Source organism: Gorilla gorilla, chromosome 16, assembly GCF_029281585.2.
Source record: "Gorilla gorilla gorilla isolate KB3781 chromosome 16, NHGRI_mGorGor1-v2.1_pri, whole genome shotgun sequence".
Classification (NCBI taxonomy): Eukaryota; Metazoa; Chordata; class Mammalia; order Primates; family Hominidae; genus Gorilla; species Gorilla gorilla.
The window spans coordinates 93,989,465-94,014,247 of record NC_073240.2 but is presented as its reverse complement, the minus strand read 5'-3'; the positions used below and the strand labels follow the sequence as shown (position 1 = coordinate 94,014,247).

Here is a 24,783-nt window from a genome sequence, read left to right as displayed (position 1 = left end):
GCAGTGGCATGATCTCGGCTCACTGCAACCTCCGACTCCTGGGTTCAAGCAATTCTCTGCCTCAGCTTCCGGAGTAGCTCGGATTACAGGTGCCTGCCACCACGCCCAGCTGATTTTTTTGTATTTTTAGGAGAGACAGGGTTTCACTGTCTTGGCCAGGCTGGTCTTGAACCCCTGACCTCGTGATCCACCTGACTCAGCCTTCCAAAGTGCTGGGATTACAGGCGTGAGTCACCGCGCCAGGCCTTTTTTTTTAAGGAAAAAAAAAAAAAAAAGACAAAACTTCCCAACTTGAATAAGGCTCCTGAGGCATGCAAGCCCTGGCCTCTGCATGTCCCTCCAGCAGCAGGCCCCAGCCTGCTCCTGAGCCTTTGGCAAGCTCTTCTTGGGGACCCCGTTTCCACCCCTCACCTCTCATCTATCTGCCTTGGATCTTGGCTCCTTCATCTTTTTCTCATCTGCTTCTCAGAGACACCTTCCTTTCCCCCCATCAGGCTGCTTCTTCCTTATGTACTCTCACAGCACTTACTATGCTGTGGTATCTTACTGGTGTGATTCTTTGTCCATTTTCCTACCTACCCCTTAAGGTCTGTGTGGGCAGGTACTGTGTCTTCCTTGGCTGAGCCTAGTATCCTAACTGCCTGCTGTGGTGCCTGACACATAGTAGGCATTGAATACATATTTGCTGAATGAAATAATGAGTAAAATCTAGGTAATAGAAATAATACTTAGGTCTAAGAGGGACCAGTCTTTTTTTTGTAGTTGTTTAGCTACTTCATTTTGTTAAAAAGGACATCTTAATAACTAATTACTTAGTGCCATTACTGCCATCTAGTGGTGACTGATGTTATTATACTGCTGGGTCCATTCTCAGTGATGTTACTGTACTGGCAGAGAAGGGAATCAATATATGCAAGATATCTGTTGAGTGTTTGCCTTGTTTCAGGTATTGTACCAGGAAGTTTACAGCAGTACCTGCTGGTTACACCAGCAAAGGGAGTGTAAGCTGCTTTCCCATGGTCACCATCTAAGGAGGAGACCTGAATTCAACTCCAGGAGACCGTCTCTGTTTTTTTTTCTTTTTATTTTTTTGAAATACATTTCTTTATTTTCATTCCCATATAGCAGAGATGGAACAAGGATAGTGATGCTGGAAAATCCTGCTTTGATCAAATCATCACATAAGTTAACGTCAGAAAACCTGTATTTGAATCTGACTCCTCTATCCTTGCCCTGGGAAATTGGACATATTGACCCAGTTGCTGTGAGGGCTGAATTAGATGATGCAGAAAGTGCTTGGCCTGCAGTAGATATGCAAAACAATAGCTGTTATTTTAGACAGTCTCCAAGCAGGGAAAAAAGTCTTCATGCCTTCTAACTAATCATACAAACGTATGCAGTGTGTTTAAACTCTGGCTTCAGAGTTTAACAAATACAAATCTAATCGAAAAAATTAGTCAAACTCTATGAACAAATTTATAACTAATACAAATCTAATCAGAAAAACTAGTCAAACTCTATAAACCTAACTTGATTTTAAAATTCTAGTGGCTACAACACTCAATAATGTTTTCACGTTGTTTGTGAATCCATTCCATTGATACATATAAAGATGTAGGAGAAACCATTTCAGATCCTCTGGGAGGACGACTTTGGTTATCTTATGATGCTGCTGGATTCCAAAGCACTTCTGAATTCTAGGCATAACTGCATCAAAGAAGGGGGCCCTTCTCTCTCCAAGAAGAGCTGGATCAAAGGGCTCTCTGGAGGCACCAGCTCCACATGACATTTGCCTTCAGCATTCTTGGCCTGGGTGTCTGCTCCAAAATCCATGAGCAGGCAGGCCAGCTCTTCACTGGCTGTCCTGGCCACTGCATGAAGTGGGGAATCCTTCATGAAGGCCTTCATGAAGGCCACTGCATGAAGTGGGGAACCTCTCCCTGGGTTCACGTCTGCTCCTGACTCCAGAAGCTTCTTGACACAGGCTATCTGCTGGTTTTCACAAGCCAAATACAGTGAAGTGCCCAGGTGGCTGATGTTATGGTCATTGTTGCCCCTATAAGCTGTAAGAGAGTCGACACACTCCACGTGGCCTCTCCTAGCAGCTTCATGGACGGGGGATGCCAGATCGCTCTCAGGTTGAACGCTGGCTCCATGCTGCAGAAGCATAATCCCAGCTGCTGCTGACACAAACATTAACAGTGGAGTGTGCCAGTCTGTTGTCACACCATTCACCTGAGCTCCATGCTTTAATAAAATCTTTACACGAGAGGGATGACCTCTGAGACAGGCTTCATGGAGTGGGGAAACATGATCTGCCATGATGATGTTCACAAGCCACCCGTGGCTGATGAGGTTCCTCAGAGACAGCTGATGTCTGTAGATTGCAGCTTCAGGCATAGGAGACCAATCAGACACAGAATCGCCCATCAATGGGTTTGAAAGAAGCCTGGTGTCAGGAGAGTCTCTTGGCCCCGTGGGCTTGCTCCCATCCATGCTCCCTTGTTTGCCATCCGTGCTGCCCTCTCCTAAGCGAGCAAGCTCTGCGCTCCACTTCAGTTGCTCAGAAAGTCCAAACTCCATGCTCCCCCTGCTCCTGAAAAATTCCAGTTCTGTGGCTGGCTGAGTGCACACGTCCTAGTCAAATGGTCTAACTGGCTGGAGGCCCGCCAGAGGCCGCCTGTTTTTTTTTTTTTTTTTTTTTTTGAGACGGAGTCTCGCTGTGTCGCCCAGGCTGGAGTGCAGTGGCGCAGTCTCGGCTCACTGTAAGCTCCGCCTCCCGGGTTCACACCATTCTCCTGCCTCAGCCTCCCAAGTAGCTGGGACTACAGGCGCCCGCCATCGTGCCTGGCTAATTTTTTGTATTTTCAATAAAGACGGGGTTTCACTGTGTTAGTCAGGATGGTCTCGATCTCCTGACCTCGTGATCCGCCTGCCTCGGCCTTCCAACATGCTGGGATTACAGGCGTGAGGCACCGTGCCCAGCCAGCCACCTGTTTTTTTCTTTTTTTTGAAAGAGTCTTGCTCTGTCACCGTTGCCCAGAGCTTGAGTGCAGTGGCATGATCATAGCTCATGGTAACCTCGAACTCCCAGCCTGTAGCGGTTCTCCCCACTCAGCCTCCTGAGTGGCTAGGACTACAGGTGTGTGCCACCATGCCTGCCTAATTTTTAATTTTTGTAGATCTTGCTATATTGTCCAGGCTGGTCTCAAAATCCTGGGCTCAAGTAGTTGGAGAGGGCCAGAACAAAACGCTCCTTAATGGCAACAGACATATTTTGTTTTGTTTCTGTTTTTTGAGACAGAGTCTTTCTCTATCCCCCAGGCTGGAGTGCAGTGGCAGGATCTTGGTTCACTGTAACTTCTGCCTCCCAGGCTCAAGTGATTCTCGTGCCTCAGCCTCCCCAGTATTTGGGATTACAGGCGTGTGCCGTGACTAATTTTTGTATTTTTAGTGGAGACGGGGTTTTGCCATGTTGCCCGGGCTGGTCTCAAACTCCTGACCTCAAGTGATCTGCCTGTCTCTGGCTCCCAGAGTGCTGGGATTACAGGCATGAGTCACCATGCCCAGCCGACATATTTTGTAAACAGGGAGAAAAATAGGTGGCTCTTAAAATTTCAGTAAAATGTTCACATTCTTATACAACAACAGAGGACCACTGAGTGCCCTCACCTTGAGGACCCCAGGACACCTGGATACACAGGATTTCTGTATGGCTTCTTTATTTTATTTTTATTTTTTGAGATGGAGTCGCTCTCTGTCACCCAGGCTGGAGTGCAGTGCCGTGATCTCGGCTCACTGCAACATTTGTCTCCCGGGCTCAAGAAATTCTCCTGCCTCAGCCTCCCAAGTAACTGGGATTACAGGCGTGTGCCACCACGCGTGGCTAATTTTTGTATTTTTGGTAGAGACAGGGTTTCACCATATTGGCCAGGCTGGCCTCGAACTCCTGCCTTAGGTAATCCATCTGCCTTGGCCTCCCAAAGTGCTGGGATTACAGGTGTGAGCCACTGCGCCTGGCGAGAATTTGAGTTTCTAACAAGCTCCTGGGGGATGTGAGTGCTGCTGGCTCAGGGATGACACTTGGAGAACCATCAGAGCAATGAATTATGCCCTGACTTACAGTAGCCTGTGTCCTGCTTCCTGTCTTTTTCTGGAGAGGTAAAAATTGAGGTAGCCTCCCTGTTACTTGTTCTTGTTCCCCCTTTGAAAGAAAGCAGGAGAGAAGGATTTCTTTTCTGCTTTAGTCTCTATGCCTCATGTCTTTTTTGTTGTTGTTAAAAAAAAAAAAAAATAGAGACGGAGTCTCCCCATGTTGCCCAGGCTGGTCTTGAACTCCTGGGCTCAGGAGATCCTCCTGTCTCTGCCTCCCAAGGTGTTGGAATTACAGGTGTGAGCCACCGCGCCCAGCAGTTTGCCTCATGTTTTATCCAGCATGACAAAAAAGTGGGCAGCGGTCAGTGTAAGAGGCAATGGTGAGTCCCCTTTCGCCTATGGACCTGCGTCTGGTTCCTCTTTATGTTCTGGAAGCCCTAATAAATATCCACTATGGCCAGGTGAGAGATCTCAGACTGCCACAGGCCTGAGTGGTTGTACTTTGGAGATGTCTTTGGCTAGCCTGTGTAGGTATGTGCGTTTGCGACCTGTGATGGAGGCTGTCATCGCCCTGCCAGGGTTGTGATACCTGTCTCCTCTCCTTCTGGCTTTCTACCTGGCTCCCTCTAATCCAGTTTCCAAATGGAAGCCAGAGCCCACCTAAAACACAGGATAGGAGGTCTGTGTGCTACATACATCTTTAGTTGCTCTTGCTTCTTAGAGAATAGAATCTCTTTTCTTTAGCAGGGTACCTGAGGTCTTTACATCTGGTCTCTGTTCACTTCGTCTTCTCTCTGGTTCAGCTTTTTTGGTTTTCCACATCCTGAACTTACTGCCTATAATGTCCTCATGTCATTTCTTTGCCTATTTAATTTCCTTTTGTCTTTCTTAGTCCACAGATAAGTCTTTAAATAAATCTCTGTGTGATTCTGGCACACATAGTTTTATTGAATGATTTAACAAATGCATGAATGAATAAATAAGTATACAGGAAATTGATTTTTAAAAAACTGTAGTAAAATACATGTAACATACAATTGGCCATCTTAACAATTTTTTTAACCTTTTTTAATTTTTTTTTGAGACGGAGTTTTGCTCTTCTTGCCCAGGTAGGAGTGCAATGGCATGATCTCGGCTCACTGCAACCTCTGCCTCCTTGGTGCAAGTGATTCTATTGCCTCAGCCTCCCGAGTAACTGGGATTACAGGCATGCGCCACCACGCCCGGCTAGTTTTGTATTTTTAGTAGAGACGGGATTTCTCCATGTTGGTCAGGCTGGTCTGAAACTCCCCACCTCAGGTGATCCACCTGCCTTGGCCTCTAAAAATGCTGGGATTACCGGCATGAGCCACCTCGCTTGGCATCTTTTTTTTTTTTTAGTCTTGCCTCTGCCTCTTGGGTTCAAGTGATACTCCTGCTTCAGCCACCTGAGTAGCTGGGATTACAGGTGTGCATCACCACACCCAGCTAATTTTTGTATTTTTAGTAGAGACAGGGTTTCACCATGCTGTCCAGACTGGTCTTGAACTCCTGGCCTCATGTAATCCACCTGCCTCGACCCCTAAAAAGGCTGGGAGGATTACACGTGTGAGCCACTGCGCCCGGCTATCTTAACCATTTTTTTTTTGAGATGGAGTCTCGCTCTGTTACCCAAGCTGGAGTGCAGAGGCACAATCTCATCTCACTGCAGCCTCTGCCTCCCAGGCTCAAGCGATTCTCCTGCCTCAGCCTCCCAAGTAGCTGGGATTACAGGTGTGCACCACCACACCTGGCTAATTTTTATATATTTTTTTTAGTAAGATATGGGGTTTCACCATGTTGGCCAGGCTGGTCTTGAACTCCTCACTTTAGGTGATCCGCCCACCTCGGCCTCCCAAAGTGCTGGGATTACAGATGTGAGCCACCATGCCCGACCAATTTTTTTTTTTTTTTTGGAAACCGAGTCTCGCTGTGTAGCCCAGGCTGGAATGCAATGGCGTGTTCTTGGCTCACTGCAACCTCTGCCTCCCGGGTTCAAGTGATTCTCCTGCCTCAGCCTCCCAAGTAGCTGGGACTACAGGCGCCCGCCACGACTCCCGGCTAATTTTTCGTATTTTTAGTAGAGATGGGGTTTCACCATGTTAGCCAGGATGGTCTCGATCTCCTGACCTCGTGATCCTCCCGCCTCGGCATCCCAAAGTGTTGGGATTTCAGGCGTGAGCCACCGTGCCCGGCTACCAGCCAGTCTTAACCATTTTAAAGTGTACAGTTCAGTGGCAATCACCACCACCATCCATCTTCAGAACTTTTTCATCACTCAAACAGAAAGTCTGTACCCATTTAAACAACAACTCCAAATTCCCCTCTGCTTTCAGTTTCTGGCAATCACCATTCTACTTTTTGTCTCTATGAATTTGACCACTCTAGGTATGTCTCAGTCTGTTTTCTGTTGCTGATAGCAGAGTACCTGAAACCGGGTAATTGATAAAGAAAAGGACTTTATTTCTTACAGTTATGGAGGCTGACAAGTCGAAGGTTGAGGGGCCATATCTGGTGAGAGGCTTCTTGCTGGTGGGGCGTCTCTGTAGAGTCCAGAGGTGGTGCAGGGCATCACATGGTAAGGGGCTGAGTGTGTGCTGGCCTAGGTCTCTCATCCTTTTTTTTTTTTTTTAGATGGAGTCTTGCTCTTGTTGCCCAGGCTGGGGTGCAGTGGTGCGATCTTGGCTCACTGCTACCTCCGCCTCCTGGGTTCAAGTGATTCGCATGCCTCAGCCTCCCGAGTAGCTGGGATTACAGGCATGCGCACTACCACACCCAACTAATTTTTGTATTTTTAGTAGAGACAGGGTTTAGCCATGTTGGCCAGGCTGGTCTTGAACTCCTGACCTCGAGTGATCCGCCTGTCTTGGCCTCCCAAAGTGCTGGGATTACAAGCGTGAGCCACTGTGCCCAGTCTGGTGTGCTATTTTCTGTATGTTCTTTTGTATCTTTCACATTTTGTGCCAGGCACTATGTATTTCCTATTTTAAAATAATGTTGAAAAGAATGCAAATAACCTGTCCGGTGGGAGAAGTGATTAATTTTTTCCAGATTTTACACAGAGAGGGATGCTTTGTGGCCTAGAAATAAATATTAAGTCAGTAAGAAAAACCCTAAATTAAATTAAACTTGGTTGGTTAATTTTCTTGACTCTCAGGAAAGGTTAACCATCAGTCTGATTCTTTGACTGCTCCAGGGATTTTTAAATAACTGTATCTTATTCACAATGTAGTGATTAGATCTTTTTAGTATTCAGAAATTGACCTGAAAATGCCCCATCCAAATGCATTTAAGGGCAAAATCTCATTTTTATACAGTTTCTCTTAGCAGCTGCTCAAGTGCAAGCTTCTGAGTTTCCGTTTCTTCTAAACTGTCTATAGCAGCAAGGAAAAGCGCTTTAAGATGAATTTGATAGGCCAGGCGTGGTGGCTCACATCTGTAATCCCAGCACTTTGGGAGGCCGAGGTGGGTGGATCACGAGGTCAGGAGTTCGAGAACATCCTGGTTAACACGGTGAGACTCCGTCTCTGCTAAAAATACAAAAATTAGCTGGGCGTGGTGGAAGGCACCTCTAGTCCCAGCTACTTGGAAGGCTGAGGCAGGAGAGTCGCTTGAGCCCAGGAGGCAGAGGTTACAGTGAGCCGACATTGCGCCATTGCACTCCAGCCTGGGGACAAGAGCGAGACTTTGTCTCAAAAAAAGAAAAGATGAGTTTGATAGCTTTGTCCTAATACATACTTATGTCTGGATCCAAAGGGGACAGTGTCTCTATCTCAGGGGGTGATGGATGGGCCTTCCTGCAGAGTGGATGTTTATTGATTACTAAAGCATCTATTTGAGTTAATCACTATCATTTTCATCATAGTCTCATTGGTGTCTGAGCAGTGTAAGAATATCAGCTCATCTTTGAGCTGGATTTCACCCTGTATTTGTTCATTCTCACATTGCTATAAATAACTACCTGAGACTGGATAATTTATAAAGAAAAGAGGTTTGGCCTGGCGTGGTGGCTCATGCCTGTAATCCTGAGAGGTGAAGCCAGCTGGACTTCTGGGTCGGACTTGGAGAACTTTTCTGTCTTACAAGAGGATTGTAAAATGCACCAGTCAGTGCTCTGTAAAGACACACCAATCGGCACTCTGTGGCTAGCTAGAGGTTTGTAAAATGGACCAATCAGCACTCTGTAAAATGGACCAATCAGCACTCTGTAAAGTGGACCAACCAGCAAGACATGGGCGGGGGCAAGTAAGGGAATAAAAGCTGGCCACCCCAACCAGCAGCGGCAGCTGGCTTGGGTCCTCGTCTAAGCTGTGGACGCTTTGTTCTTTCGCTCTTCACAATAAATCTTGCTGCTGCTCACTCTTTGGGTCTGTGCCACCTTTAAGAGCTGTAACACTCACCGCGGAGGTCCGCGGCCCCGTTCTTGAAGTCAGTGAGACCATGAACCCACCAGAAGGAACCAACTCCAGACACAATCCCAGTACTTTGGGAGGTCAAGGCAGGCGGACCTGGAGGTCAGAAGATCGAGACCATCCTGGCCAACATGGTGAAACCCCATCTCTACTGAAAATATAAAAATTAGCTGGATGTGGTGGCGCATGCCTGTAATCCCAGCTAGTCGGGAGGCTGAGGCAGGAGAATCCCTTAAACCAGGGAGTTGGATGTTGCAGTGAGCTGAGATTGCGCCACAGCTCTCTAGCCTGACGACAGAGCGAGCCTCCATCTCAAAACAACAACAACAGCAACAACAAAAACCAAAAGAAATGAGGTTTAATTGACTCACAGTTCCACAGGTTGTACAAGAGGTGTGACTGGGGAGGCCTCAGGAAACTTACAATCATGGTGGAAGGATGAAGGGGAAGCAAGCACGTCTTCACATGGCAGTAGGCGGAAGAGTGAGTGAAGGGAGAAGTGCTACACACTTTCAAACAACCAGATATCATGAAAACTCACGATCACAAGAACAGCAAAAGGGATATCCACCCATGATCTAATCATCTCCCACCAGCTCCCTCTCCCAACGTTGGGAATTACAGTTCAACATGCGATTTGGTGGGGACACAGAGCCAAACCATATCACACCCCATTCAAAGCTATGAGGTTATAAAATGGTCCTTCTCCTGTCACTCAGCTGACTGTAAATTCATGCTGGCACATCCACACCACGGCAGACAGGTGAGTGACTCCTATGTGCTTTGGACATTTGTGACAAATAACTTTTCTGTTTCAGATATTCCAACTTAATAAAAAGGTAATATACTCATTATGTTCCTGTTTCCCAGAAGACACTTCTTGGGAGTTCTGTTCTGTCATCAATGGAGCTGTGATGACCGTGGATGTCACTGGTAGTGGCCAACATTTCTGCAGCTCCTTCTCAGTTACATCCTCAACACAAACTCCTCACCAGGTATGATGGTTTTCAGGATCTGATCCCTGTCCCATCTCTGTTCTCATTTCTTCACGTGCCCACACCTTCATAGTAATGTCTCCAGCTTCCTAATGACTCTAAGTTTTCTGAGCACATTGTAATTTTCTTTCTTTCTGGCCTTAACTTTTATTTTCCTCAACTGCTAGGATGTTCTTCCCTGTCCCACATTGCCTGGTCAACTATTTCTCAGAGCCCAGCTTAGGTGGGGGTAGGGGGGGCCTTTCATTGTAGGTCAGAGCAGGTGACCTTCTAAGGCTTTCGTGGTTCCTTGTGATGGACATTTTGGTGGCTCCTTCTACCCACTGCATTATAATTGCTTGCTTATATTTGTTGTATTGCAAACTCCTCTGGCAGTGATTCTCAAACTCTTCTAGTGAGCATCAGTATCCAGGGGCTTGTTAAAGCCCAGAGTGCTGGGCTCCACTCCAGAGCTTCTGATTCAGTAGGTGTGGGGTGGAGCCTGAGAACTTCATTTCTCAAAAAGTTCCCAGTTGATGCTGTTGGTGCTGGTCTGGGGACCACACTGTGAGAACGCTGCTCTAGGGCAATAACGGGGCTTTCGTTCTTGGTCTCCATGTTCCTAGCATCCAGCCCACCTTGGTATAGAGCTGATAGTCAACAGGTGTTTGTTAGTGTTGAATGAATGAGTCCAAAGGGGGTTATGTTGGGTACTGAATACCCCAGGAGTTCCCATCACATGCAGAAGAGAAATCTGAACAATTTCAGAGAATTGATGATGAAGATGGTGGGGGAGGTGGTAGTGCCTGGGTAGTGCCTGGCACATGGGAAAAACTCAGGAAGTACATGAAATCGGAGGAGGAAGGAGTGTGAATAAGGTGGGAGATTCGGGGAGAAGTGAGGAGGCAAGAGGGATGAGAAGTAGACCCTTCCAGGCACCTTAAATTAGGGGTTTAACACATTCATTTTGCGACTTTTAAATTTTTTAATGGAAACTTTTTAAGGCTGCAAACTTTTCTCTAAGGGATATTTTTGTGATAAGCCAGTCATCTCCAAATGTAGTTATTTTGTCGTGGTTCCGTTCTAAATATTTTGAAATTTCTATTATGATTTCTTCTTTGATCCATGCGTTATCTAGAAATGTATTTGAAATTTCCAGTCATATGGGTTTTTTTCTTGCTATTTTCGTGTAATTGTTAACTGCATTGTGGTCAGAGTATGAAGTCTACATAATGTCAATCGTTTGACATTTTCTTTGAGCAGACCTTACAGGTCTAGCATGGGGTTACTTTTTGTAAAGGTTCTCTGTGTTCTTGAAAACAGTGTGCATTTTCCACTTGTAGGCTATTGTGTTCCACAGGTGTCTAATGGGCAAGTTTGCTAATGGTACCATCTTTATTATCTTTATTCTTATGAGTCTTACTATATTCTTTTTTTTTTTTTTTTTTTTGAGGTAGGGTTTTATTCAGGCTGGAGTGCAGCGGCAGGATTATGGATCACTGCAGCCTTGACCTCCCCGGCTCAAGTGATCCTCCCACCTCAGGCTCCCAAGTAGCTGGGACTACAGGGGCACACCACCACACCTAGCTAATTTTTTTATTTTTTGTAAAGACAGGGTTTCGTCATGTTGCTCAGGCTGGTTTTGAACTCCTGGGCTCAAGTGATCCTCCTTCCTTGGCCTCCCAAAGTGCTGGGATTAAGGGGGTGATTCACCGTGCCCAGCCTGAGGCTTATTATATTCTCACTCTTTCTTTGTCAGATCTATTGATCTATTACTGGGAGAGGAGTGTTAGAATCTCCCATTATGATGGTGGATTTATCAAGTTTTCCTTGCAGCTATGTTAATTTTTGCTTTATGTACGTTAAAAGTTAGACTCACTTCTTTCTGATGAGTAGAACCTTTTATTATGTTGTTTCCTTGTCATTGCTAGTAATTCTCTTTGTCTTGCAGCCTGTTTTGTTTGATAATGTAGCAATATAAACTTCCTTTTAGTTAGTAGTAGCCTGCTATAATATTCTCAATCTTGACACCCTTGACTTTTCTGTGTGTCTGTGTCTTCCTTCCCTCCTCTCCCATCCTTTCTTTTTTTTGTTTTTTTGAGGTGGTGTCTTACTCTGTCACCCAGGCTGGTGTGCTGTGGTGCAATCTCAGCTCTCTGCAACCTCCGCCTCTTGGGTTCAAGCGATTTTCCTGCCTTAGCCTACCAAGTAGCTGGGATCACAGGCACGTACCACCACGCCCAGCTAATTTTTGTATTTTTAGTAGGGATGGGGTTTCACCACGTTGGCCAGGCTGATATTGAACTCCTGGCCTCAAGTGATCTGCCTGCCTTGGCCTCCCAAAATGCTGGGATTACAGGCGTGAGTCACAGTGCCCGGCTTTTCTTTCTCTCTCTCTCTTTCTCTCTCTCTCTTTCTCTCTCTCTCTCTCTGTGTGTGGCCTCTCTTTAAAATAGCGGCTATATCTAACTTAAAAAAAGTCTAGTCTGAAAAATCTTTGCCTTTTAATTTGAAAGTTTTTCCCTTTAAGTTTACTGCAATTGTTGATTTATTTGGATTTATTTTCTACCACCTTATTATAGTCTATTGTATTTCTTCTGCTTTTTCTGTTTGCTCTTCTCTTCCACCACCACCTACCTCTTGGATGATTAATGGTTTTGTTTTTCCTCTTCTTCTAGTTTTTTCTTCTTAAAATAACTATTCTATGTCTCTATAAGAATATCTATTCTTTTGGTGGTTACCTTAGTTATTCTGAGGTACATACTAAATAAAATTTAAGATTAATGAATTTCTAAGTTCTTTCAGATAGAAAGACCTTAGAATGTTTTAGACCAGCATCTTCAAATTGGAGTATTTATGTGTATACATTCTGCAAGGTGTATGTGGATTTGTTTTAAGGAAATACATTTCCAAATCTCCTTTTTTTTTTTTTTGAGACAGAGTCTTGCTCTGTCACCTAGGGTGTAGTGCAGTGGCGTGATCTTGGCTCGCTGCAACCTCCACCTTCCAGATTCAAGTGATTCTCTTGCCTCAGCCTCCTGAGTAGCTGGGATTACAGGTGTCCACCACCACACCTGGCTAATTTTTTTTGTATTTTTAGTGGAGACGGGGTTTTGCCATGTTGGCCAGGCTGGTCTCGAACTCCTGGCTTTATGTGAATTACCTGCCTCAGCCTCCCAAAGTGCTGGGATTACAGGCATGAGCCACAGCGCCTGGCCCAAATCTCCTATATTTATATGCACTCTTTACTAAAATTGATCTGCCTTGGGAACTCTCCTGCGATAAAGTTGCAGTTTCCTTTCCCACTTCTTTCGTAATCTCCCTTTTCCTAACTCTTGTCTATCCTGAATCTAACGATAGTACATTGGCCTAGGTGTACAAACCTTTAAGCTACCAATAAAGCTTTAATTAAAAAATATTGGCAGCTGGCTGGGCACGGTGGCTCGCGCCTGTAATCTCAGCACTCTGGGACGCCGAGGCGGGCGGATCATGAGATCAAGAGATCGAGAGCATCCTGGCCAACATGGTGAAACCCCGTCTCTACTAAAAATACAAAAATTAGTCGGGCGTTGTGATGCAAGCCTGTAGTCCCAGCTACTCAGGAGGCTGAGGCAGGAGAGTCACTTGAACCCAGGAGGCAGAGGCTGCAGTGAGCTGAGATCGCACCACTGCACTCCAGCCCGGGAGACAGAGCGAGACTCTGTCTCAAAAATATATATATATTGGCAGCTGAGTGTAGTGGCTTACCCCTGTAATCCCAGCCTTTGGGAGGCAGAGGCAGGAGGATTGCTTGAGCCAGGAGTTGAGACCAATCTGGGAAACATAGTGAGACCCTGTCTCTACCAAAAAAAAAAAAACCAAAAATTAGCTGGGTGCAGTGGTGTGTGCCTGTAGTCCCAGATACTTGGGAGGCTAAGGCAGTAGGATTAAGTGAGCCAGGGAGGTTGAGGCTGCAGTGAGCCATGATTGCACCCCTGTACTTCAGCCTGGGCAACAGAGCGAGACCCCCTTGCCCCCAAAATATGTATGATACACACATATAACATATATATGTATAAATGTAATACACACATATAACATATATGTATATATGTAATACACATGTAACATATATGTATATATGTAACAGACACATGTAACATATAATGTGTGTATATATAGTTAAACAAAAATATTATATAAAAATATACATGCTAGATTTTCTCTTTAAAAAATTTTACATTTTTTTACACTGTTTTTTCTTTCGTTCTTTGTGGTTTTTTTTTTTTGTGTGTGTGTATGCAGCAAAGCGAAACAGTGATATTGGGATTGCAGCAAATGAAAGTGAATCATTTATTGTAGGGCACCAAGCAAGGAGAATCAGGCAGCTCATGCTTAAGATCCAAACTTCCTGATGGCTTGTAAGCAAAGGTTTTTAAAGGCAGGGGAAAATTTCAGGAAAGGAGAAGTTACAGGCAAAATTGTAAATGAATACATGGAGATTATACATTGGTTTGGCCTTAGAAGATGGAATATCTTGAAGCAGGGTTAGGGGGTGGTGCTTAGAGGTCCTAGGTAGATTCAAAGATTTTCTGATTTGTAGTTGGTTGAGGAGGAGAGGCTTTCTTTAAAAAGCTGGGGTCAGCAGCAGAAGATGTGAGCACTGCTTTGTGGGTGCGACTTCCTCCAGGCCTCTCAGGAAGAACTTCAGGACAAAGACTGATAGTCAAAGTGCAGTCCTCAGTTTGCCCCTTAGCTGAGGTCTACGTGCCAGCGGATCCATTTGGTGGGAGTTCTGAAAAACTCAGGGACATATGTTAAGTTGTTACGTAGGGAACCAACACCTTGTGACTCTAACTTCCTTGGCTGTTGTTTGAAGCTACTGTTAACTTTATTTTATTTTATTTTATTTATTTTATTATATTTTATTTTATTTTATGTTATTTCATGTTATGTTATGTTATGTTATGTTATGTTATGTTATGTTATGTTATTTTGAGACGGAGGAGACTCGCTCTGTCGTCCAGGCTGGAGTGCAGTGGCGCGATCGTGGTTCACTGCAAGCTTTGCCTCCCGGGTTCACGCCGTTCTCCTGCCTCAGCCTCCCAAGTAGCTGGGACCACAGGAGCCTGCCACCAGGCCCGGCTAATTTTTTGTATTTTTAGTAGAGACAGGGTTTCACCGTGTTAGCCAGGATGGTCTCAATCTCCTGACCTCGCGATCTGCCCACCTCGACCTCCCAAAGTTCTGGGATTACAGGCGTGAGCCACCATGCCTGGACTTTTTTTTTTTTTTTTTTGAGAGGGAGTTTCACACTTGATGCCCAGGCTAGAGTGCAATGGTGCAATCTCGGCTCACCGCAATGTCCGCCTCCCGAGTTCAAGCGATTCTCCTTCCTCAGCCTCCTGAGTAGCTGGGATTACAGGTATGCACCACCACGCCTGGCTAATTTTTTGTATTTTTAGTAGAGACAGGGTTTCACCATTTTTGTCAGGCTGGTCTCGAACTCCTGACCTCAGGTGATCCACCTGCCTCGGCCTCCCAAAGTGCTGGTATTACAGGCGTGAGCCACCACACCTGGCCTATATTTGCATTTCTAAGGGGCTAAGTGGGAAGTGGGGGCAGCAGGGGAATGAGAAAAGAAGGGAGAGAAACAAACTATCTCTTAGAAAAATGAGGGGCACTTGGTTACAATTCCTCACTCAAATCAGAGGTTAAGAGTTCATGTGTGTCACCAGGAGCTTGTCACCAGCAAGCTGGATTCTTGGCTGCCAGAAGCAAGCCACTTCTACTGACTTTGGCTGATAGATGCAGAAGCACTTGTTCTTTTAACAAAGGCTTGTGGACGTAAGAAAGGCTCAGTGTCACTTTCCAGATAACCCAAAGAAATATTTATTCCTGGCTCTGAGCAGGTGGCAGAAGTGGAAGAAGCTTAGATGTGGCTGTGAGTCCTGACTTCACTGCTGTCCAGCGGAAAGAGTCTGAGCAGTCTAAACCCGAGGCTTCGCCAGTGTGAAATGGGGCTAATTATATAGACATATGGGTTTTATAAAGTTTTGACAAATCAGAACTTTTGTTTTATATGCTGGGGTGAAATCAAGGACCTGCTGGGTCTGTTCCTGCTACTTGTGGTTGGGTGGGGGAACAGAGGATAGAGAAGAAACTGTTCATCTCAGGTTGGAACATGCCAGGTCTTCAGCCATCCAGTGGCTTGTTAAAAAAACATTTTTATTTATTTATTTTTGAGACAGAGTATTGCTCTGTTGCCCAGGCTGGAGTGAAGTGGTGCAATCTCGGCTCACTGCAGCCTCCGCCTCCCAGGTTCAAGAGATTCTCATTCCTCAACTTCCCGAGTAGCTGGGGTTACAGGCATGTCCACCACAGCCAGCTAATTTTTTTTTTTTTTGAAATGGAGTCTCACTCTGTTGCCCAGGCCGGAGCGCAGTAGCGCGACCTCAGCTCACTGCAACCTCTGCCTCCTGGGTTCAAGGGATTCTCCTGCCTCAGCCTCCCCTGTAGCTAGGACTACAGGCATGTGCCACCATGCCTGCTAATTTTTGTATTTTTAGTAGAGACAGGGTTTCACCATGTTGGTCAGGCTGGTCTCGAACTCCTGAGCTTAGGTGATCTGCCCACCTCGGCCTCCCAAAGTGCTGGGATTACAGGTGTGAGCCACTGTGCCTGGCCTTTTTTTGTGTTTTTAGTAGAGATGGAGTTTCGCCATGTTGGCCAGGCTGGTCTCGAACCCCCGACCTCAGGTGATCACTTCAGCCTCCCAAAGTGCTGGGATTACAAGCATGAGCCACCAAGCCTCGCACATCCAGTGGCTTTTGATGGCTGAAGTGCAAGTCGCACCGCCTCTCTGAATTGCACCAGGCCTACAATTCAGCAGATTTGCCAGGCTGGGTGGAAGGATATGTAAATCTGACTCAATTCACAGCCTCTCTTAACACTTCAATCAAAATTGCATCTAACTGAGGCTCATTCATAAACCTCATTGACGTAAACAACTGCAAACGTGGAGGAGCCCTCCCCAAAGCTTGATAATTACTTCACGATGAAAACTCAACTGTCAGAACATCATTGTTGCTATGACAACTATGAGAGAAGCTGGTTGCCCAGGGTTACCCGTGTTACCAGATGTCACTGGTGCTTGAGTGTTAGCTTCAAATGAGCCTCAGGAGCATAATGAGGAAAGGCAATGAGAACTATATAAATGGGTCTGAATAAGAGAATGTCTCTCTTTTTTTTTTTTTTTAATCTTAAACCCCAATAGATTCAGGAAGTGTCTATCTCATTACAGGACAATTGAGTTATATCTTGGAACCAGGGAGTCCTAAAATGATCTATCCTCTAAAAGGCCTTTCTTTCTCTTTTTAAAATTCTTTGTTAAATTTTTAATAAGTAATACACATATGTGCTTCAAGCTTTAAAAAATGCAAAAGGCGGCCAGGTGTAGTGGCTCCCACCTGTAAACCCAGCGCTTTGGGAGGCTGAGGCAGAAGAATCACTTGAAGCCAGGAGTTCAAGACCAGCCTGGGCAACCTAGTGAGACCCTGTCTCTTCAAAACTAAAAATAAAGAAATTGCTCTCTGGTGCTTCAAGCAACATCTCTGGAGAGTCGTGTGGTGTGAATTGGTTTGTATACATTAGTATGTGTATGTATTCACACATTCATATACACTCAGGATACAGTTGGCCTAATTATCACTGGGGCCATAGGTAAAACTTATGAAGAATGTTCTCATGCTGAATTGTAATTTTCTTTTACCTGTAAAGTAAAATTTAGATCAATCCCATGTCTGTGTTTATTTTGAATATCATAGATATGCTGTACATTTAAAGAGGCAATGCTACTGGGATTATGTAGGTTCTAAGTCATTTTAACAAGGGCACTGTCAGGCCTCTAAGCCCAAGCTAAGCCATCATAACCCCTGTGACCTGCATGTATACATCCAGATGACCTGAAGCAACTGAAGAACCACAAAAGAAGCGAAATAGGCAGTTCCTGCCTTAACTGATGACATTCCACCCTTGTGATTTGTTCCTGCTCCACCCTAACTGAACAACTGACCTCGTGACATTCCTTCTCCTGGACTGAGTCTCAGGAGCTCCCCACCAAGCACCTTGTGACCCCTGCCCCTGCCCACAAGAGAAAAACCCCCTTTAACTGTAATTTTCCACTACCTACCCAAATCCTATAAAACTGCCCCACCCCATCTCCCTTTGCTGACTCCTTTTCTGGACTCAGTCGGCCTGCACCCAGATGATTAAAAGGCTTTATTGCTCACACAAAGCCTGTTTGGTGGTCTCTTCACACGGACGTGCGTAACCAGTACCGGACCTGCGTAAGATAACTTGAGGCCAGGCGTGGTGGCTCACGCCTGTCATCCCAGCACTTCGGGAGGCTGAGGCGGGCAGATCACCTGAGGTTGGGAGTTTGAGACCAGCCTGACCAACATGGAGAAACCCCATCTCTACTAAAAATATAAAAAATTAGCCAAGCGTGGTGGTGCATGCCTGTAATCCCAGCTACTCGGGAGGCTGAGACAGGAGAATCACTTGAACCCAGGAGGCGGAGGTTGTGGTGAGCCGAGATCACACCTTTGCACTCCAGCCTGGGCAACAGGAGTGAAACTCCATCTCAAAAAAAAAAAAAGACTTGAATATTATGTTTCTTAGGACTATACTAATATTCTTCTCACAAAAGGTCTATAAAATACTATTGCTGAAAAATATTTTGTACCAAAATGTTTGGAAGCCGGGAGCAGTGGCTCACACCTGTAATCCCAGCACTTTGGGAGGCCAAGGCAGGCAGATCACCTGAAGTCGGGAGTTTGAGACCAGCCTGACCAACATGGAGAAACCTCATCTCTACCAAAAATACAAAATTAGCCAGGTGTGGTGGTGCATGCCTGTAATCTCAGCTACTCAGGAGGCTGAGGCAGGAGAATCACTTGAACTTGGGAAGCAGAGGTTGCAGTGAGCGGAGGTGGTGCCATTGCACCATTGCACTCCAGCCTGGGCAACAAGAGAGAGACACCATCTAAAAAAAAAAAAAAAAAAAAAAAAAGAAGCTTCTCCCTAACCTGTGTTGATATTCACTTTCACTTGAATTATTATTTTCTAAAATTAAGAGCCCTATGACTACCTGTAAATCTTTTCACATATCATGTAAAAGTTTGTATTATTATTATTGATTTACAGCTTAATTATTATTTTTTCTTTACAGGGATGCCATTGATGTGCATGCTTTTATGTTTTTCAGAAAAGGGTATGTTTGGATGAAAGTTAAAAAAAAAAAGTAAAATCTTTCACTGTGAAAAAAAAAATTACAAGGGTGTAGTGGCACATGTCTGTAGTGCCAGCACCTGGGGAGGCTGAGGTGGGAGGATCACTGGAGCCCAGCAGTTCGAGGCTGCAGTGAGCCATGATCATGTGACTGCACTCCAGCCTGAGTGACAGAGTGAGACTCTGTCTCAAAAAAAAAAAAAAGCCAAAAGTATATGGGGAAGTTCTTTTCTCCATCCTTACCCCACCCCACATATGCCCACTTCCTATCTTGCCCCAAAGGTATTTTTGTGCCTATACAAATCAATACAAAATATATGTTTCCTCTGCTTTTTGCATAAAACAACATATACACAGAAGAATAAAATATTATATCATATATAATAAAATATTATATCATATAATAATATATCATAAAAATATTATATCATATAATAAAATATATCATATAATAAAATATATTATATAATAAAATATATTATATATAATAAAATATATTATATATAAAAATTTATTGTATTATATATTATATAATATATAATATATAACATATATAATATAATTATAATAATATAATTATACATATTATAATTATAAATATTTATAATTATATATTTATAAATAATATATAAATATACATAATACAATAATATAATATAATATAATATTTATATTATAGTAATATAGCATAATATTATATATATTATGTTATATTATATATAATATATTATATATAATATATATAATATATTATATGTATTATATATAATATAATATATTATATATAATTATTATATTATAAATATATATAATATAATATATATAATATAATATAATATATATAATATAATATATTATAATATGTTATATAATAGATATAATATAATATTATATAATATATTATATAATATGTATAATTATATATAATATAATATGTTGTTATTTTATTTATTTATTTATTTATTTAATCTGTTGCTAGACTGGACTGCAGTGGCGTGATCTCAGCTCCTGGGTTCAAGCGATTCTTGTGCCTCAGCCTCCTGAGTAGCTGGGATTACAGGCATGCACCACCACACCAGCCTAATTTTTTTATTGTTAGTAGAGACAGGGTTTCACCATGTTGGCCAGGATGGTCTCGATCTCCTGAGTTCATGATCTGCCTGCCTCGGCCTCCCAAAGTGCTGGGACTGCAAGCGTGAGCCACTGTGCCTGGCCTATTTTTATTTTTATTTATTTACTTTTTAGAGACGAGTCTTGCTCTGTTGCCCAGGCTGGAGTGCAGTGGCGTGATCTCCGCTCACTGCAACCTCCACCTCCCAGGTTCAAGTGACTCTCCTGCCTCAGCCTCCTGAGTAGCTGGGACTACAGGCGTGCGCCACCACATCCAGGTAATTTTTGTATTTTTAGTACAGACGGGGTTTCACCGTGTTGGCCAGGCTGGTCTCAAACTCCTGACCTCAGGTGATCTGCCCGCCTTGGCCTCCCAAAGTTCTGGGATTACAGGTGTGTGCCACCTCACCTGTCCAAAAGAATAATATATTATATACATTGTTCTGCACATTGCTTTTTTATTTTAATGTATTTTGAAATGATCTTATATGAATCCATAGCTTCCTCAACATTTTTTTTTTTTTTTTTTGAGATGGAGCCTTGCTGTGTCTCCCAGCCTGGAGTGCAGTGGTGCAATCTCAGCTCACTGTAACCTCTGCCTCCCAGGTTCAAGTGATTCTCCTGCCTCAGCCTCCCAAGTAGCTGGGACTACAGGCATGTGCCACCATGCCTGGCTAATTTTTGTATTTTTAGTAGAGAGGGGTTTTGCCATGTTGGCCAGGCTGGTCTCAAACTCCTGATTTCAGGTGATCTGCCAGCCTCGGCCTCCCAAAGTGCTGGGATAACAGACATGAGCCAATGCACCTGGCTGCTTCCTCAACTTTTTACAGTGCAAGGTATTCTGTAATTTGGATTTATCAAATTTATTCAACCTGTCTCAATTGATGGACATTTAGGTTATTTCCAGGACTTTGCAATCACAAAGGGGACTGCAATGATTAGCCTTACATTAATGTCATTTTGCATGTGTGAGTTGTCTGTAGAATAATTTCAGGACAGAATTGCTGGGTCAAAGGGTATATGGATTTGTAATTTTAAATTGCCCTCCATAGATTTTGTACTGATTTTCATTCCCACCAGAAATGTATGTGAGTCCATTTCTCCATAGCCTCAGAATGTTTTGTCAAACTTTTAGGTTTTTGCCAATCTGGAAGGTGAGAAATGGTATCTCAGTAGAGTTAAAATCTGCATTTTTCTTGTTATGTACTTAATTTTACTGAACTAGTCATATGCTTTGCTTATTTCTCTACCGGGTTGTTGACCTTTTTTCTTAGGGGGAGCCCTTAATATATTAGCAAGGTTAGCTATTTGTGATATAAATTTCAATTTTTTTCTTCCAATTTGTCTTTTACCTTTGACTTTTGACAGTATAGCAGAATGGATTGGAGTACAGGTTCTGAAGCCAGGCCCTCTGGTTCAAATTCCAGTTGGGCAGTAGGCTGTGTGATGTTGGAAATTTACTTTCTATATTTTATTTTCCTCATCTGTAGAATGGGTATTATAATCATAAGGTTTTGGTGAGGATTAAATGCATAATATATTTGAAGCATTTGGAACAGTGCTTTACATAGAATAAAATGGCCTGTAATCCCAGCACTTTGGGAGGCCAAGGTGGGAGGATTGCTTGAGGCCAGGAATTCAAGACCAATCTGGGCAACATAGCAAGACCTCGGCTCTACTGAAAACAAAACAAAACAAAACAAAAATAGTAAACCCTATATTTGATACCAATACCAATTCTTATTTAAATTCTTAATACTTTTACAATTCCTGGATTTTGTGTTATACTTAGAAATGCTTTAAGAAACTTTCCTGGCTGGGCATGGTGGTTCACACCTGTAATCGCAGCACGTTGGGAGGCCAAGGCGGGTGGATCACCTGAGGTCAGGAGTTTGAGACCAGCCTGGCTAACATGGTGAAACTCTGTCTACTGAAAATACAAAAATTAGCTGGGCATGGTGGCAGGTGCCTGTAGTCCCAGCTCCTTGGGAGGCTGAGGCGGGACAATCGCTTGAATCCGGGAGGTGGTGGTTGCAGTGAGCTGAGATGGCGCCACTGCACTCCAGCCTGGGCAACAGAGTGAGATTTTGTTTCAGAAAAAAAAAAAAAAGAAAGAAACTTTTCTTATGCCCTCCTTGGCACTGCCCCTGATTCTTTTCACATACTGAGAAGTAGTGTGCTGAGTGGCTATGGGGGCTAGTAGTTTTTTTTTTTTTTTTTTTCTGAGATGGAGTTTCACTCTTGTTGCCCAGGCGGGAGTGCAATGGTGCGATCTCGGCTCACCGCAACCTCTGCCTCCAAGGTTTGAGTGATTCTCCTGCCTCAGCCTCCTGAGTAGCTGGGATCACAGGCATGCGCCTCCACATCTGGCTAATTTTGTATTTGTAGTAGAGATGGGTTTTCTCCATGTTTGTCAGGCTGGGCTCGAACTCCCGATCTCAGGTGATCCGCTCACCTCGGCCTCCCAAAGTGCTGGGATTATAGGCATGAGACAGCCACCATGCCAGGCCTAGTTTTTTGTTTTTTTTTTTTTTGAAAGTGGTTTTAAAATATTTTTGCTTTTTTACTTTTTTTTCTTTTTCAACTTTTATTTTGGAATTGAGGTTACGTGAAGTTCTGTAACAAAGGCATATTGCACGATGCTAGTTGTGGGGTGTGATTGGGCCTGTCAGCCGGGCAGTGAACATAGTATCCAATAGGTAGTTTTTCAGCCCTTGCCACCCTCCCTCCTTTCACCCTCTAGTAGACCCCCGTGTCTGTTGTTTCTGTCTTTATGTCCATGTGTGTTCTATATTTAGCTATCACTTATAAGTAAGATGTGGTATTTTGGTTTTCTCTTCCTGCATTAATTTGCTTAGGATGATGGCCTCCAGCTGCATCCATGTTGTTGCAAAGAACATGATTCCATTCTTTTTTTATGGCTGCAAGAGGGCTAGTTCTTTTTTTTTTTTTTGAGATGGAGATGGAATCTCACTCTGTTGCCCAGGCTAAAGTGAAATGGCGAGATCTCAGCTCACTGCAACCTCTGCCTCCCGGGTTCAAGCTATTCTCCTGCCTCAGCCTCCCGAGTAGCTGGGATTACAGGCACGCTCCACCACACCTGGCTGATTTTTTTGTATTTTTAATAGAGATGGAGTTTCACCATGTTCGTCAGGCTAGTCTCAATCTCCTGACCTCAGGTGATCCTTTGGGAGGCCTGCCTCGGCCTCCCAAAGTGCTGGGATTACAGGCATGAGCCATAGCGCCCAGCCGAGGGCTAGTTCTTGAGTCAGATTTATTTCAATAGCAGCTCTGGACACTTACTAGCCGAGTGACCTTGAGGAAGTCATTTCACTTCCCTAAATGAGGATTAAAATGACACTGTTTCACAAGGTGGCAGTGGGAATTGGGACTGTGACTGGCACATGGTGATTGTGAATGACAAGTAAATGGTGATAACTACTTTTGTGTGTGTGTGTGTGTGTGTGTGCGTGCGCAAAGTATCAGCCACACTTCAGGGCATTTGCTTTTTGCTTCTCTGTCTTTCCAGTAGTCTGTGAGTTCCTGTAGGTCAGGGACTAGGTCTTGTTTTGTATCCCCAGAGAGATCTGTACAGAAGGACCTCAACGAGTGCTGTTGAATAGGGAAGCAAGTTCAAGGCACTTTAGGGATTACTTAGTTTAGATCATCCTTGGCAGTTGAAAAAGGAGAAAACCAAGGCAAAATGACTTGGCCGCTGTCACAGAGTTAGAATAGAAGTTGGAGATTTTTCCTTCCAAGGCTCGTTCCACCACCATACAAGGCAGAAGCTGGGTGGAGAAGGGAAACCTGCCACCCTCGATGCCGTGTTGGCCCCAGGCCAGAAAGAATGGTGTTCAATGTCTGTCATAGCAGGTATCTCTTCCAATCACTGTACAGCGAGGTCTGTCATTCCAACTTCTGAAACATCATTCATTTTCCTTGTGTGTGGTAGACCCACAGAAACATAAAAAAAGTATAAATTGAAAGTTGAGCCGGGTGCGGTGGCTCACATCTGTAATCCCAGCACTTTTGGGAGGCCGAGGCGGGCGGATCACCTGAGGTCGGGAGTTCAAGACAAGCCTGACCAACATGGAGAAACCCCATCTCTACTAAAAATACAAAAAATTAGCCAGGCATGGTGTTGCATGCCTGTAATCCCAGCTACTCTGGAGGCTGAGGCAGGAGAATCACTTGAACCCGGGAGGCAGAGGTTGCGGCGAGCTGAGATTGTGCCACTGGGACTCCAGCCTGGGCAACAAGAGCGAAATTCCGCCTCAAAAAAAAAAAAAAAAAAAAAGGAAGTTGAATCAGATTTAATATTTCCAGGCCTTGGTTTTCCCTTGTTAATTGAACAAAACATTTGTAGAGCCTCTGTGGCTGCAGTCTGGCATCGTGGTGGACACCGTGGCTGCAAAGATGAACAGAGTGAGAGCTCTGCATGCAGAGAGCTCAGAGAACTGCACAGCGACCACCTCAATGATCCATAAACCACCGCTCACTGTTTGGATTGCCCGGGCTTCACAGCGTGGACACTGAGCTTTGGAGAACACAAAGCGAGGAGCTGTTTGTTTGGCTTGGGGCAGAGTTAACTAAACATCAAAGAAGATGTGACATTTGAGCTGCCTTTTGAAGGATAACTAAACGTACCTAGTTTATTGTCTTTGCTGCTGTTTGTAGATCTATCTGGACTGATGGTGCTCTTTATGTGACAGGCTTTGTTGGGAGCAGATGCAGAGATTATTCAGAAACTCAGGGATTTATACTTTTTTTTTTTTTTTTTGAGATGGAGTCTCACTCTGTCGCCCAGGCTGGAGTGCAGTGGTGTGATCTCGGCTCACTGCAACCTCTGCCTCCCGGGCTCAGGCGATTCTCCTGCCTCAGCCTCCCGAGTAGCTGGGATTACA

The 24,783-nt window shown here is 44.2% G+C and overlaps 2 protein-coding genes across 3 annotated transcripts in view; one reads left to right on the top strand and one right to left on the bottom strand.

Annotated features, from left to right (window-relative positions):
• Positions 1–218: 218 nt before the first annotated feature.
• Positions 219–5,174, bottom strand: LOC101141853 (ankyrin repeat and SOCS box protein 9-like). The gene has a single exon (XM_063698853.1). The coding sequence runs from the start codon at positions 2,581–2,583 to the stop codon at positions 1,657–1,659; it is 927 nt and encodes a 308-aa protein (XP_063554923.1). The 5' UTR covers positions 2,584–5,174; the 3' UTR covers positions 219–1,656.
• Positions 5,175–7,634: 2,460 nt separating this feature from the next.
• The window catches only part of LOC101141483 (histone H2A.V-like), a 152,078-nt gene continuing 134,929 nt past the window's right edge, over positions 7,635–24,783 (top strand). The window contains exons 1-3 of one of the 2 annotated variants that reach the window (XR_008672248.2): positions 7,635–9,288; positions 9,396–9,520; positions 15,391–17,768. The gene's annotated coding sequence lies outside the window, so the exon portion shown is untranslated. Of the gene's footprint in view, positions 9,289–9,395; positions 9,521–15,390; positions 17,769–24,783 lie in introns of those variants that run through there. The other variant, XM_055364199.2, reaches the window with a different exon arrangement.

Bases quoted from the DNA above. Each gene is read 5' to 3' on its own strand.
- LOC101141853 (XM_063698853.1), bottom strand. From the start codon at position 2,583: ATGGAGTTTGGACTTTCTGAGCAACTGAAGTGGAGCGCAGAGCTTGCT.